Raw genomic sequence first — 15,540 nt, 5'->3', positions numbered from 1 at the left:
ACACACACCTCTGCCCGGATGCAGTGTATTGCAAACTCCCCAACCCCACGCCCCCCTGCCACACACACACACACACACACCTGCCCGGATACAGGGTGTGGGAAGCTAGTTTTGTTGTGAGAGCAGCATGACTGGCACAAAGAGCAGCATTCTCTTTACCCCCATGGCCAGGCAGTAGTACTTGTTTTAGTGCCAGAGCTTAGAACCAGAGTTCCACCTCTCCCTGTCAGGTGTTCATGGTTTCCTGATCTGGCCATTTGCTCACATAAATCACTTGCACTGTAGTGGTATTTTAATGTGTGTGTGTGTGTGTGTGTGTGTGTGTGTGTGTGTGTGTGTGTGTATTTTAAACCCTCCAGTTTAGCTCCCCCAGCATGGTTGGTAATAAAAGCAGTACATGGTAATAAAATAGTCTGAAGAATTTTGTCTTTCTGAAATAAGGACAGTCTTTACCAGTCATCTATCTCTGTAGGATACAAACTTGGGACGACAATTAACAATGACATTACATCTCACACCTGAAACCTTTTGCTGTATTGGGTATTTTGCCTTGTAGGAGAAATATAAATTTCCTTGGTTTTTATAGGATAGGGAAATTAATTTCAGGTATGTTCATAATGCTTCAGGAAGAAATAAAAATGTGAGTCATTTATGATTTTAACAATGTAATTAAGACCTTTTACATGTTCATTACATATTGAAAGTTTTCTCATTTATAAGTAAGTTGCTGCAGTAGCTTCCGTCTGCCATATGCCTTCTAGTGTTATGGACCTTGCTAATCACTGTCTCTTGCTTGTAAATAATGAGAAGGCACTTTGTTTTAGCTGGACTGAAAAGTATCAAAAGATGACTCCTATACTGAAAATCCATTGGATTCATTGATTGTGCAAAGTTAGAGAATCATTTAAGTACCAGTGTATTAAATCAGGGATACAGTAGGAGATTGTTAAAGAACACTAGAATAGGAGTGAACAGATTTAGATTTTAGTGCTAGATCTCCTTCTAACCTGTAATATTGCCATGAGCAAGTCATTTAACTTTCCTCAATCTGAATGTTCTCTTCTGAACAATTAAAATAATGAGGTATTTTTACAAGGGCTCAAATCAGTGTTAAGTAGTAGTGATAAATATAAAATAATGGTGACAATAGTACCTTAATATAGAATACTGAAAATAAGTTCCTACCTTCATTTTTTAAGTCCCAAGGTTCTGTAGTTTATTAGTGTATTTTGTTTCTGGATTTTTATGTTTATTTCTTAAATACTTTCAGAACATTACTTCATATCAACTTCTTGGCACCTTTATTTATGGTTCTGCTCTGGGTAAAACCAATCACCAAAGACTACATTATGAACCCACCATTGGGTAAAGAAAGTGTCCCTTTGTAAGTATGGGTATTTGGGGGCTAATTTTTATTTCATTATATAATCAAAACTTTTCTAAAATGTTATTTACTGTGTTTACATTTTTTAATGATAACATTAGGACACTATTTTTAAAACATGAATAGAAATGTTTAAAAATATATTATAAAATAGAAACTATAAGTCATCATTTTACCTTTTGTGATCTTCATTAATGGTTTTGGATGATTATTACTCTGCACTAATATTATCTTGTACAGTTGTAAGTTTTTCTGCTTTTTTTAAGACACTACATTTCTCCTACTGTTTTCTTAATTGTGAAAATTATGGAGGAAAAAATGAGTAGTATAAATGGAAATTCATATATTTAGCCCCTTAAGAGTTGTTAACATTTTCCATATTTGCTTCACTGTTTTTTGCTTTGTTTTTTGATGAAGTAGTTTTGCAAGTAAATTAGAGGCATAACATTTTTACCCCTAAGAACTTTAGTATGCATCTCTAAAAAATAAGGATATTTTTCTACATGACAATATTATCATCATAGCTATTAAAATTAAAAATAAAACCTTAACATTTTAATCAAATATTAGGTCGTATTTCCCCAATTAGACAACTGTATTTTAACAGAGGAAGGTAACATAGAAACAATTTATTAAAAGGCATTAATAACTATACTTGATATGTTAACTCATTAGCCTTATGGAACTATGTTAGAGTAATAAAAAGATTCAGGCAGAGCTGGTTCAAACCCCAGTTCTGATCCTCACTAAAACTGTCATTTGAGGGAGATTATTTTACTTCACTGAACCTCTGTTTCCCCATCTGGAAAATGAAGATAATAGTATCCACCTCACAAGGTTATCATTGGAATTAAATGAAAGAACACATGTAATGCAACCAGCTGGAAGTAAGTGCTTAATAAATGTTCCTTTCACTGCTTTGCCTCATCAAAATTAAAATAGAAAATCTTGACTAGTCAATGATTCCACAGTATGCATTTTATATTATGTATTTCTTTTAGATCCTGGTACAAATTTGTCTTGAAGTGTAGAATCGGTGATGACCATGATTTTTTTTTTAACACCTAATCTTATTGAACTAAGAAAGTATACATTGAAGTCATAACATTTTTTCCCCCACACAAGTAAGCTTTAATGGTAATTTTAACTTGACAGGTTCACTGAGTATTTAAAAGTAATCCCAAGGATCGTAGGGTTCCAGACCAAATCTCAGATAAACTTTTAACCCACATCTTTGATGCTGAAAGCATTCCTAGTCCTTCCTTGAAGTGTGATCATGGAAGTTGGATTTTATACTTCTGTAATTATGTTTTCTGATTTTATATTTGCCTTAGTTTAATTAAGAAAACAAGGAAACTAGCATTTGTGACATATACCAGTTATTATGCTGGGTATTGATATTTTACATATTTTATCTCATTCATTCTTACAGTAATTCTCTATTTATGATCGCTGTTCTCATTCCATTTTATAGATGAAATAACAGACTCAGAGGTTAAATAATTTGGCTAAGGTTATTCAGCCAGATCTGGTGTATGTAAAGCATTTAGTAGTTATACCAATATTCATTTCCCCACTTGTAGCCTACAAAACTATGTACAGATTAGTAGTGAATACTATGCTTAAAGGAAGTAGGAAGAAGGAATTTTCCCCTTGGTATGTTAAATTAACAGGAAAAATTTTGTTGCACATGAAGACCTAGAGTCCTCTTCCTATAGCTTTATTTCCTTTGTCCCATTCCCTTTTCTGACCTTCATAAATGAAACAGAATTACAGTCATATCTCTGCTCCATTTTATTCTTTTTTTATTTGTCAGATCATTACATTAAGTGATTAGACAGGTGATTTTTAATTTTTGTTTAAACTCCAAAGTCCATGTTAGAAATGGCTGCCCGTCATCCCAGGTTCTTCGTCTGTCATGTGGATTAAATGGTTTGTTAAAGGCCTTTATTTGTAGTCAGAAGCAAAAATGGATAGAATGCAGTTTCAATCTGGAAATATATTTAAACTCATCCACCCATGTGTTCTGCTTCGGCATCAAAAAAATAAAATGTGAGCAAGCAGAGTCCATATGTGGGTAACCTTGGGAGAAGAAAACCAGAAGAGAACATATGTGGTGAACCCTAGAATGGCTTCAGGAATTTGGAGAAATTTCTTCTGCCTGTTCTTTACCTGTATATTTTGTCCCAGCTCAGACTCTTTCTTGAGATACCCCATCATTTCAACTTACCAAATCCTTATGAAGTTGGTTAAATAATCTGAGTTAGCAGTACTATTTAATTAGGGACTGTTATCTAAATCCTGAACTCCTCATAAACAGAGCAGATATGTTTTGATTCACTGCCTTATACCATTCACTTCATTCCTGTTATCTGTCTCCCTCAAAGCATGCGTAATAGCTGTCTTCAGAATACTGCCAGTCAAGCCTCCTGGTTATACCACACCAGGGAGCACAGTATTGTCTGTAAGCCCCTGGAAAGGTTCAAGGCTGTGGATGGTCTTGACTTTTGTGTACTGTCAGTCTCACATGACTGATACCTTAATCTCATTGTTCATTACAGTGTAAATGTATTGATAAAAAGTTATGCCTTGGGCTTCCCTGGTGGCGCAGTGGTTGAGAGTCCACCTGCCGATGCAGGGGACACGGGTTCGTGCCCCGGTCCGGGAAGGTCCCACATGCCACGGAGCGGCTGGGCCCGTGAGCCATGGCCGTGAGCCTGTGCGTCCGGAGCCTGTGCTCTGCAACGGGAGAGGCCACAACAGTGAGAGGCCCGCGTACCGCAAAAAAAAAAAAAAAAAAAAAGTTATGCCTTTATGCTTCCTAACCAACAGTACATCTCTATTGGAGCTTTATGTCCATGTTCACTCATGACCTTGTAAAAAGGAAACCAAAAGAGAACATACATAATAAAGCCTTTGTTCCATCCCTATTTTCCCTCCACTTCATAAGTAGTTCAAACCAAACTATACACTTTCACATCTTCTCTGCCTTTTCTGTTTCCTGTACTGTTCTTCAACTTTATTTCCACAGGCAACTTCTATATTGTAGTTTTAGTCCCTTTCCTAGGTGCTTACACTGGACAGAAGGAAGGGGTGATAATGGAGCCTATTTTGGAGCAAAGTGTTGTAAGGTTTTTTATCTTTTTCCACTTGGTCTTCTTTATAGCCATCCATACTACCCTCGTGGTCTTAAGAATTTGGGGGAGACGCCTATAAATTCCAGATCCTGTCTGGCAGATCACACATTTCACACATTTCAACAGTCACATATTAAGCGCCTGATGTGTGCTAGAGCTTTGAATAGAGTCAGGCATGGGGTAGGCATTATTTTCAAATTACAATGTTATCTTTTATCAAAGCAGAAACTGTGGACCCCAAAAGGACATCAGAATTTACGTCTTCTTTCTAAAGTCCTTTAGGGAACATCTGATTTTGTCAGTATATCAGAATTCTTGATCCCAATCAGGAATTCAGCAGAGTGAAAGATCCTACTCAGGTATTTATATAACCAAACAAAACTCTAGCCAGAAATAGATGGGTTGATAACTTGATAGTTCCGCAAGCTCCTCTGGTTTCCTTCCTTCTTTCTCATAGTCTCCAGTTTAAGAGCACCCAACTTCCCTTTTCGTTTTATAGCCGTTTTCCCCCCCATGGAGGAGCGTAGTTAGAGAAAAGAATCCCAAGTGTTGCTCTACTTTGTTCTGCTAGATTTATCTCGTACTGTTTTATTTCATGATACATTTATCTGTTAAGCAAGTGAAAGTATCATGCAGGTAAGTCTGTGGTAGAGTGGGATACTTTTTATATCTCCATCTGTAGCTAAGTCTAGATTTCCCTATATCTTAAATGATGAACATTAACACATATAACTAGCATGCTAGCATATTTTGGTCTTTGAGAGCACCATATCAACTTTTTGATCTGTAGAATGACAGAAGCTACATTCGATACTCTGCGACTCTGGTTAATAATCCTGCTGTGTGCTTTGCGGTTGGCCATGATGCGTAGTCACCTGCAAGCTTACTTAAACTTAGCCCAGAAATGTGTGGATCAGATGAAGAAAGAAGCAGGGCGAATAAGCACGGTTGAGCTTCAGAAAATGGTAAGTTTTATACTGCAGTCAAAATGAAAAATAGCAAATACTGAGTTGTAAATGACTATAAATAGATGGGATAATCTTAGACTGACATGTCAGAGACTTTGATCTGATTTTGGTGCTAGGTGAAGAAAGGATTTCAATTCCCTTCTTGCCTTAAGTACATTAAGTATCATACAGTTTGGGTTGCAAAGCTGTGGTATATCTACTTTTGGTAAATGGGACTCCCCTAATTGATTTGAAAGACATCACAATATATTGTATAGCCTTTATGACTTAAAGAGTAGGAAATATTAGTTTTAGTGACTAAATGTATTCCTTTTAACATTATTCCAAGTACTTGAACATGAAGCATAAAATTTAACTTAATGGGGATTCCAGAGAAGGAAGGTGCTAGGAATCCATCTACCATTATAATGGACTGGACCTATAACCTGATCGTGTCTTTTTGAAGAAATGTGGTGTTGGGTCCTCTGTTTTTTAATCTCGAAATTTCATTGTAAGAAGTATCTATCAAGATTCAAACAACTTTTTTTATGTTTTACCTTTCATGTATTTTCATACTTTGTAGTTTTACCTCAGTCGAATATAAATGGGGATTAATGTTTTTATTTATGCTCATATATGAGTGTTATTGTTATTTAGTTTGATATTTTAGGTGTCTGTCTTTAGAGATTTTAGCATTTTGTTTTATATGTGAAATAGTAAGTGAATATAAGCAATTTGAATTTTAGTGGTTTTGTTTCTCCAATTTGTATTAATCACTTAAGAAATATTTTTAAGGAATTTATTTTAATATTTTCACATTTTAAAGAACCTTCGAACTGAGCCTTTCTGAAGTCAGTCTGGTGGCATTTATAATGAAGTACAAATTTATTACCATTTAGCTTTCTTCTCATGAAAGGATTATTCATCTCTTAAGCAATTCAGTTTGACAATTATATGAAAGTTTAATTCATTCATAACATGTCAACCGTGTTAGAAACTTAAGAATGTTGTTGGTTGCAGGTCGCTCGAGTCTTTTATTACCTTTGTGTCATTGCACTGCAGTATGTGGCTCCTCTGGTCATGCTGCTTCACACAACCCTGCTTTTGAAAACTCTAGGTAGGCATACCCTGACAACTGGGAAACTTGTTGCTTTACTTTCTACCTACAGTTAATAATGCTTTTTGTTACCTACAAAGAAATAATCCTCTTAAAATTGTTTTTCTCTTTAAAAATTTTAAGAGGATACATACGAAATTTTAAGCTGTGGAAGTTGATTCATTGATTGATCATCTTGATTTTGAAAATTCAGGCCCATATCGTTTTACAATGTTAAAAGAATTGTTTGCTAAAGGTTAATTCTGAGTAACTGGAGTGAGCACTTTTTGTCTTAATATTTTATGTTGTAAGAGAGTGATTTAAGATTTTGTTAGTGCATAACATTTAAATTATTACAAGGTACTTGTAAACTTATGAATTACAGAACCCTTTGGTGAGTTCTGCTTCAGATAACTTACGTTGATAGAGTAAAGATTTCTCAGTGGCAGAACAAAGTTCTTCTGTAAGTCTGTTCACTAAGCAATCCAGCCCATCTGTGGTGTTACTCAAGAATCTATTGTTGTATTGATCATTTCTTTGCTTAGGTCAGGCAGTCTGCCAGTGTTGGGGGTTTAGAAGCCAAAGGAACTAAAAGCATTATTGGGTGGGCTTATAGATGCTTTAGTAGAACTGTAAATGTCCTTCAGGACTCTATGGAACATAAAAGAGTAGCTCAGTTGTAAATTCTGTGACACATCTTCTATCCAAAATAGGAAAGTATATGATAAAAATATTTCTGGAAGCTATTAATAATCTCTCACATTGACATCAGAGAGAGTTTCTGAGAAAGAATTTATTCTGATATTCTAGAGGTAGAAAAGATTCTAAGAAGTTATAGAGTCTGTCCTTGTCACTCCATTAGAGGTAGTTGATTCATAGATTATACAAGAAAAAAAAATGTTTTTGTTATTTTACCAGATTTTAGTGCAGTTAATTAAAAGTAAATTAGATTTTAGCTTTTATGTGCACCTCTACTGATAAGGTTAGATTATAATCTGGTCAAGTTAAGTGAATTTTCCCCAGGTGTGTAGAAAGATTATTATTTTACTTTATTTTCAACATTGAATAATTTGTTGTGCCACTAAACTTTTTGTTCTTAATTTTAAATATAAGTTAAAGAATTTATTTTTTCTAAATAACGAGCTTTGGAATTACTTTTCACGTTTTATTTGCATCTTGAATTTTCTAGGTAATCATTCCTGGGGGATTTATCCAGAATCTATCTCTACCTTGCCAGTGGATAATAGTCCACCCTCCAATTCTGTTTACTCTGAATTACCATCTGCTGATGGGAAGATGAAGGTAACTGTTACACAAATAACAGTGGCACTGAGCAGCTTAAAAAACATTTTCACTCCTCTGCTTTTTCGAGGACTTCTGTCTTTTCTGACCTGGTGGATTGCTGCTTGTCTCTTTTCTACAAGCCTTTTTGGGCTTTTCTATCACCAGTATCTCACTGTGGCGTGAATCTCAGTTAACAAAAAAGGATATCGAAGTCACACTCTGAATTCAGATACTCGTACCTTGAAGGTCTGACAAAAACCAGAAGAAAGCAAATACAAAGGAAGGAAAACCATATCAGAATATCTTGTTTCAAATACTTCCTCTGTATTCTCAGGGTGGATTAATGGTATTAATATTTAAAATTATAGAATAGATTGTTAACTGCTATACTGTGGCGTTGGAATTTTAACTCCTTGTATTAATGGATGTGAGAGAGCTATCTACAAGTGTAATACTTCTGATGACCTTGGTTTACAGAAACCTCCATCAGTCTTTGAAACTTCTCATATGACTCCAGTTATTGATTGGTTGCTCTTAATGGTATTAAGGTACTGTTAATATTCATAATGGCTGCCTATAGAACAATCTTCAAACTGAGCCATGCTTTAGAGGAGGGAAAGAAGCTAAAGTCACTTCTGTTGGTACTATGCGAGTCACCCTTCAAACAGCAACAACAGCAAAATCCAACAGAAAGGAATAGCTACTGTATATTACAGTAAAGAAAGCTGCATAGTAATTTTAAATTTAATGGAGTTGTACATGCTTAATATCTACAAGTACTGCTGCTTGAGAGTAGCAAGAATATTGTTTTAAAATGCATTCTAGCCAACTTGAGGGATCTTTTAAAATAATTGGCTACATGAACATTTGCAGTCTTGCCATTAGGTTTGGACTGCCCATATTTTATTTTATTCTATGATCCTAAATATAGTTCTTTTTAATAGTCTAAAGATATTTATCAATATTGATCAAACTTTTAAAAAATTACTTTGTAATCCTGCTGACTACCTGTATGTATTGTACATATATATTATATATTAAATATATAATATATTGAGATTATAAAAGATGAAAATATTGGGTTCTTATAATATTTTAAGTTGCTGAATGTATTTTAAAATGTGACTGAATGAGATGTATTTGTATCTAGAAATTTTCTTTCTTTCTGGAACGAGATTAAAATACATTTTGAAAATTCATCTGAGCAAGCGATTTATTTGTATTGCCTATGTGTGAGAGTACTTCCGATTTTATAAATACTTAGGTGGTTGCTGCCAAATTAAAATTCTTTTTCTGTCATTTAAAAATAATTAGAACCTTTTGACAGATTTACCAGTATTATTTAAACCTATGTTAAATAGGACTTGTTTTAATTTGTAGTGTTTGTATTTTATTTTTTATTTATTTTATTTGTAGTGTTTTTACTTTATAGGGCAGAAATTAAAGTAATTCGAATGAAAAATTCAAATGAAATGGGGAAAAAAAGTAAATTTTGGGGATGCTTTTTTCCATAGGGAATGAATATAAGAGATAAACAGTTTTGTTGGGTTTTTTCCCAAATGAATAGAATTTACTGGTAAATATTCTTTCATATAACTGTCTTGAGAGGCTATGTATTATGTTTCAGTGCTACTGTCACTATTGAAAGCAATTTTGAAACTCTTCTTTTGGAATTACTTTGAAGGCTTGTGGTTCATATTCATTTGAATAATCTCAGTACAGCAAGTTCTTGTCTTTTGGTGTAGGTTAAATATTTTGAAAATAGATGATATTTTAAATAAGACTGAGTGATAAAGTAAATGCTTAAGTTGGATAAAACTCTTTGGTTGAAATGAATTGTGAATATAATATAGAATGATAGTTCATGTGTATTTCCAAAAGCAGCATTCCAAATATATCTTGAGATATCAGCATCACTAAAATAAGTATCTTATAACAAGATTACAGTGAAGTGTGACATTTATTTTGTTTATGAAAGTTCTTACATGTTGGAGTTGCAAAAAATCTCACCTGGTATTTATAACCATTCTTATTAAAAAGCTATACTGTGAAAGTTATAATTAAAGTTATTATTTTGATTTTCAGTGATTGTATAGTGGAGTAATATGGAGGGAAAGGAATAGAATTCATTATTGGATGGAATAACGTATTTTTGAAATACTGTTGATTGACTCTTTTTAAACTTGAATTCTCCCTAAGTATATTATGAACTTACACAAACTGCTTGTTAACTGAAGTGATGAGTTGGTTTAGGTTTTTTTAGCCTTTTAAAGCAAATTTTGAGAGAATGATAGTTACGACTACTAACTTTTATCTAAGCATGTTGTGTTTGTACCAAGAATTATGTTAAGTGCAAAAGGGTTTGTACTTTATGTAAACCAAGTAATATTTTTTAAATTGAGATATAATTGATATATAATGTTGTATTAGTTTTAGGTGTACAACATAATGATTTTTGATACATGTATATGTTGCAAAATGATTGCAAATAATATTTTTGAATACCCCAAATTAGGCCAGTAGATCTTTTGTTTTTTATATTGGGCTTTAGTCAGTATAAATGCTTCAGAAGTCAGTTATTTTTATTTTATATTTTTGCCAAGTCAACTAGGAACCCGTAAAATCTTGCTTTTACTATGATCTGTAGAATATTGCTTGACAACTTGTTGGTTCCAGCCCTCCCCACCCCCCCACCCCCCCACCCCCCCACCCCCACCCCCGCCCATTGCACTATAAAAATTAGAGCTTATTCTCCTTCCTACTCCCATTGATTTGTCTGAAATGAAAAGCATATAATTTTGTCTTAATACCGCATGCATTTTGATTATCTTTGGTATTTTCCCTAGAATTTCAGTGTTATGCATAAATGACCAGTGCATCCATGCAGTGTGGGCTCATTGTCTTACTGTTTCTAATATAAATATCATTGGTAAAATAGTGACATTTCTTCTTGAGTTTTGATTCAGAAGAGATATTCATCTATTAATGGAATTGATAGGTCCAGGAAGCAATAAGTAGAATTCATTATGAAATCTGTAATTGGAACTTCACTGGATAGATTTATTCTTTCAAATGAAAGATTAACTTCTCAGTATTGTAAAGCATGGGGTCCCAACATTCTCTGAATTCATACACACTTTCTGAGCCATCACATAATTGAAAATGGTCTGTCGTGGTATATGGCTCTATTCAGCAAAATAAAACTAAGTGATTTTTGAGTGTGGATCATCCTTTGTCTTCACAGAGCTTTAGGTGGCTTAAAGAATCAGATTATGATCCTAGAGCTTGAACTCAGTGTCTCAAATAGTCATACAATCTCATCTTTTAATTCCCATTTGTCGCGTTATGTCTATACCCTGAGTTTATAGATGAGCTGGTTATACGCCCTGAAAACTCTGACATGGGCATTAAGGATGATCAAAGAGCTAATGTCAACCTTTCCCTTCTTTTTTAAAATTTTCATTGGCGTATAGTTGATTTACAATGTTGTGTTAGTAACCTTTCCCTTCTTTAAAATGGTAAACACTTTACTTATTTTGTACCTAAGAAAAAGGAAAACCAGATACAGCCTGTTCATATGATTCTATTTTGTTACCATTGATCTCCTTTTTAGCTACAGAAGATTACATTGGAAGGGCCTATCTTTAATGATTCAGAGAGTTTGTATTTTTCTATCCTATTGTTGTTTTTTTTGTTTTTTTCTTTTTTCCTTTTCCTTATAACTCCCTGTACGTAGCTACTCCCCTCCTTTCTCCCATTTGGCAAAAGCCTACCCATTTTATAAATGAAGTAGCAGCACAATTTTCTGGCAAGAATGTTGATCTAAGAATCAGGAAGCATTTCTTCTCATCCCATTTCTTCCTGCAATTATCTGTTTTTTTTGCACTTACTAGGCGTTAACTGATACTAATTAAACAAAACTGAATTACCATCACTATTGACCTCAGGTTTATCACATGTAAAATAAAATAAATAGTTTACATTAAATGTACGGCTATACATTTCCAAATCTGATATTTATTTCTGTTTATGTTAGCATGAGAAAAATGAATAGCTGTTTTTGGCTTCAGGAATGGTTACAGATCATGTTAGTTAGAGGACATTTATTTATTGTTAGTTGAGAATGACTTTACAAAGAACATTTTCTCCGGGAGTATTTTGGTTTGTACTCAATTATTTGTTTAATAAATATGTATTGAGTGCCTATAATATTCCAGAAACTGCCCTACATACAGCAGTAAACAACATATCAAAATCCCTGCTCTCCAGGAGCTAAGAGTCTAGTGGGCAAATGCAGGCACTAAGCAATGATGAATATGAATCACATGTGGGATAGGTTAGATAGTGATAAGATCTAATAGGCAGGGGATGGGGGGGCATCAGGGAAGGGGGAAAATGAAGTTGGAGGGTAGGGATAAAATTTTAAATGGAGCATTGAGGGAAAGCCTCACTGAGAAGATGATTTCTGAATAATGTTTTGAAGAAAATGAGTACCATCATAGGGTTTCTTCTAATATCACTGTGGTTCGTTGGTCAGCAAAACACCCTGATTACTTGGACTTTGCTAAGTGTGAGGTCACTAAAGAAATGTTTTAAGAAATGGACAATATTGTATATTCCCCTTTTCAGTTGGTGCATTGTATAGGAAGGATTATAGCCATTGAATTAAATGCTGCTTCTTTACTAATGAACTAAAATATGCAATAAGTATAATCTCTTGAGTCTCCTTTTTATAGCTTTTCTGTCGAGTGCTTTTTAACTTAATTTGGACATTTTTACATTTTATTTCAGTAGAACTTTTAAAGACTCAAAGGGTTGCAAAAGAGTTGAAGATATGTCCATTTGGCAGACAATATGATATGTATATGGCAGACAGATTTTACCCATAGTTCTTTATCTGTCAGATAATCTGTTACACAAATGTAATTATGCAAAGGGTAGCATAGCTGAGGACGAATTTGGATTAATAACATCTTATCAAAAATTTAAATACATATATAGCACAGTTTGAATATATTAAGTACCCATTGCTGAAGTATTAAATATGAGGGAGATATATATTTCTAAAATAGTGCTCTATACAAAAATTAGCTTTAAAATCTATTTAGTTTGTTTGGAATGTATTTTCTTTCTGTAATTCTACAGTGAAACAATTTGTACTTATGAATAGGAAATTTCAAAAGACTAATAAACAAATGAAACTGTGTTAGTAGGGCTACTTTGAGTAAGTAGTAATGATAAGATATAGGAATTATTGTAATAGTGTTTTGTTTACCCTATATGTGTAAGCTCATTCTGTCTTTTCTATTTTTAACAATTCCTTAGAGCGTGAAATGTAATTTTTTTCCACGTATTTAAATTTCCATCATTATAGGAGATGGTCTGTGTACCTGTTTTGGACAAGTGGCTGATGTCTAAAGTTGATAGTCTGTCAACTTGATAGTCTGTCAACTTAATTGTCTGTTGAAATGGAATAGCTACATCAGAGAAAGAATTGAATTATAGAGGGCTTCCCTGGTGGCGCAGTGGTTGAGAGTCTGCCTGCCGATGCAGGGGACATGTGTTCGTGCCCCGGTCCGGGAAGATCCGGCATCCCAGAGCGGCTGGGCCCATGAGCCATGGCCACTGAGCCTGTGCGTCCGGAGCCTGTGCTCCACAATGGGAGAGGCCACAACAGAGAGGCCCGCGTACCGCAAAAAAAAAAAAAAAAGAATTGAATTATAGAAAAAAACAAAATTTTATTTAAAAAATTTTAATAACAGTTTTTTAAATTTAGTAGTAAAATCTTAAAAGAGCAACATTGCAACAGTGGGGAAAACAGTCATTTCAACTATTGGCACTAGAGTAATTGGGCATCCACATTTAGAAAAATGAACCTCAATCCCTATCTCATACTACACACAAAAATTAATTCAAGAGGGAGGGACCATATTTTTCATTGTAAAAGCTAAAACTATAAAGTTTTTAGAGGAAGTCATAAGAGAATAGTTTGATACTTTTAGGGGTAGGCAAAAGTTTCTTAGGACACAAACCATTTTAACCAGAAAGTTTATTTTAGTGCTATTGGGGCTGGCCAAAAAGTTTGTTCGGGTTTTCTGTAAGATGTTAATGGAAAAACCGAAACAAATTTTTAGCCAGCCCAAATAAAATTTCAAAGAAATTAAAAGTTTCTGCTCATCAAAAAACCTGTTAAGAAAATAAACATGTCATAGTTTGATAAAATATTTGCAAAATGTGAGACAATGGACTAATGTTCAAGGTAAATGAAGAACGATTTAAAAAAAACAAAACAAAGGATGGGCAAGAAATATAGATACTTCACAGTTAACAAAAAAGCACATGGAAAAGTGCTTAATCTCTAGCAATTTTAATATGGTAGTCCTTATTACAGTTTCTTATATTTATTGCACTGAGTTCATTGAGGTTCTTAGATCACTAGGTTTTTATCTCAGGTCAAGTTAAAGACTGACTAATTTTTCCATCCTGAGGAAAGAAGTAGGAACACAGTTGCAATGCACTGTTGGATTTTACAATAATTTTTTGGTAGCTTTTTCTGCAGAAGAAAGTGTTGAAAGAAAAGAGTGTTAGATCTTTAAAAGTTAGGATGGTTACATAAAATATTAATAGTACTACCTGGGTCAGCCACAAAAGGCTTTTCAATTATATGATCAGACATATGCAGTAAATTTGATAATAGTTTTCTTTGCCTTTTAAAGTATTGATTCTGCTTGAGAATATTAAAGTTCTTGGCAGAAGTAGTAGATTTCAGTTTTAGCATTTTAATGGAAGACCACTCTCTGGTCTTGTCACTTTACTTGAGAATTTGGAAGTATGGTGTTTGTACTTACTTAACTGGCTTGCAGAACAATAAAACATTTTTTGTCTGTTATTAAAAAAAAGTTGAATTTGTCCCACAACTCATTGATACCCTGTTCATTTTTTTCTAGTTCTTTTTCCCCCCTCTGTTTCATTTTGGATAGTTTTTATTGCTATGTCTTGAAGTTCACTACTTTTTTTTTTCTTTTTTTTTTTCAGTGTCTAATATGGTATTTAACTCATCCAGTGTATTTTTTATCTCTAGAGGTTCAATTTGGGTCATTTTTATTTTCTCCATGTCTCTCCTTAACATGTTTATACTGTACTTTCTTGAACATATAGAATATATTTATAACAGTTAACTCAGTGTCTGTGTCTACTAATGTCATCTTCTGTATCACTTTGAACCTTGTGCCTGTTGATTGATTTTTCTTCTCATTGTGGTTCATATTTTCTTGCTTGTTTGCATTCCTGAAAATCTTGGACTAGAAGCCAGACACTGAAATTTGCCTTGTTGGGTACTAGATATTTTTGTATTTCTTTAAATATTTCTGAGCTTTGTTCTGGAATGTGGCTAAGTTACTTGGAAACCTAGGAGACAGTTTTGACTCTTTGAGGCTTGCTTTTAAAATGAGAGCAGCTTTTAATTTAGTGTTAATTTTTACCCGTTACTGAGGAAATACTCTTCTGAGTATTCCACCAATGCCCCATGTGTTGCAAAGTTTTCTCACTTTGGCTGGTGGGAACAGGAACTATCCCTACCCCTTTTTGAGTCCTAAGGATTTTTGTGCCTGTTCCTTTCTGGTGATTCTTCCCCCAACATTGCGTGATTTCCTCAAATGCATCTATTGATCAGAACTCAGCTGAAGATGTAAA

The 15,540-nt window shown here is 33.9% G+C and overlaps 1 protein-coding gene across 9 annotated transcripts in view; it reads left to right on the top strand.

Moving 5' to 3' along the window:
• The window catches only part of TMEM161B (transmembrane protein 161B), a 69,441-nt gene extending 60,396 nt beyond the window's left edge, over positions 1-9,045 (top strand). For 8 of the 9 annotated variants that reach the window (XM_004321549.3, XM_033852993.2, XM_073802281.1 and 5 more), the window contains 4 exons: positions 1,271-1,384; positions 5,312-5,486; positions 6,489-6,585; positions 7,754-9,045. In XM_004321549.3, coding sequence (XP_004321597.1) covers positions 1,271-1,384; positions 5,312-5,486; positions 6,489-6,585; positions 7,754-8,031 — 664 coding nt within the window. In that variant the 3' untranslated portion in view covers positions 8,032-9,045. The remainder of the gene's footprint in view (positions 1-1,270; positions 1,385-5,311; positions 5,487-6,488; positions 6,586-7,753) is intronic. The other variant, XM_019929729.3, reaches the window with a different exon arrangement.
• Positions 9,046-15,540: the final 6,495 nt, after the last annotated feature.

Source organism: Tursiops truncatus, chromosome 3 (assembly GCF_011762595.2).
Source record: "Tursiops truncatus isolate mTurTru1 chromosome 3, mTurTru1.mat.Y, whole genome shotgun sequence".
In the NCBI taxonomy this organism is placed as follows: Eukaryota; Metazoa; Chordata; class Mammalia; order Artiodactyla; family Delphinidae; genus Tursiops; species Tursiops truncatus.
Note: the sequence above shows the minus strand (reverse complement) of the source record. Positions and strands in the feature narration are given on the sequence as shown.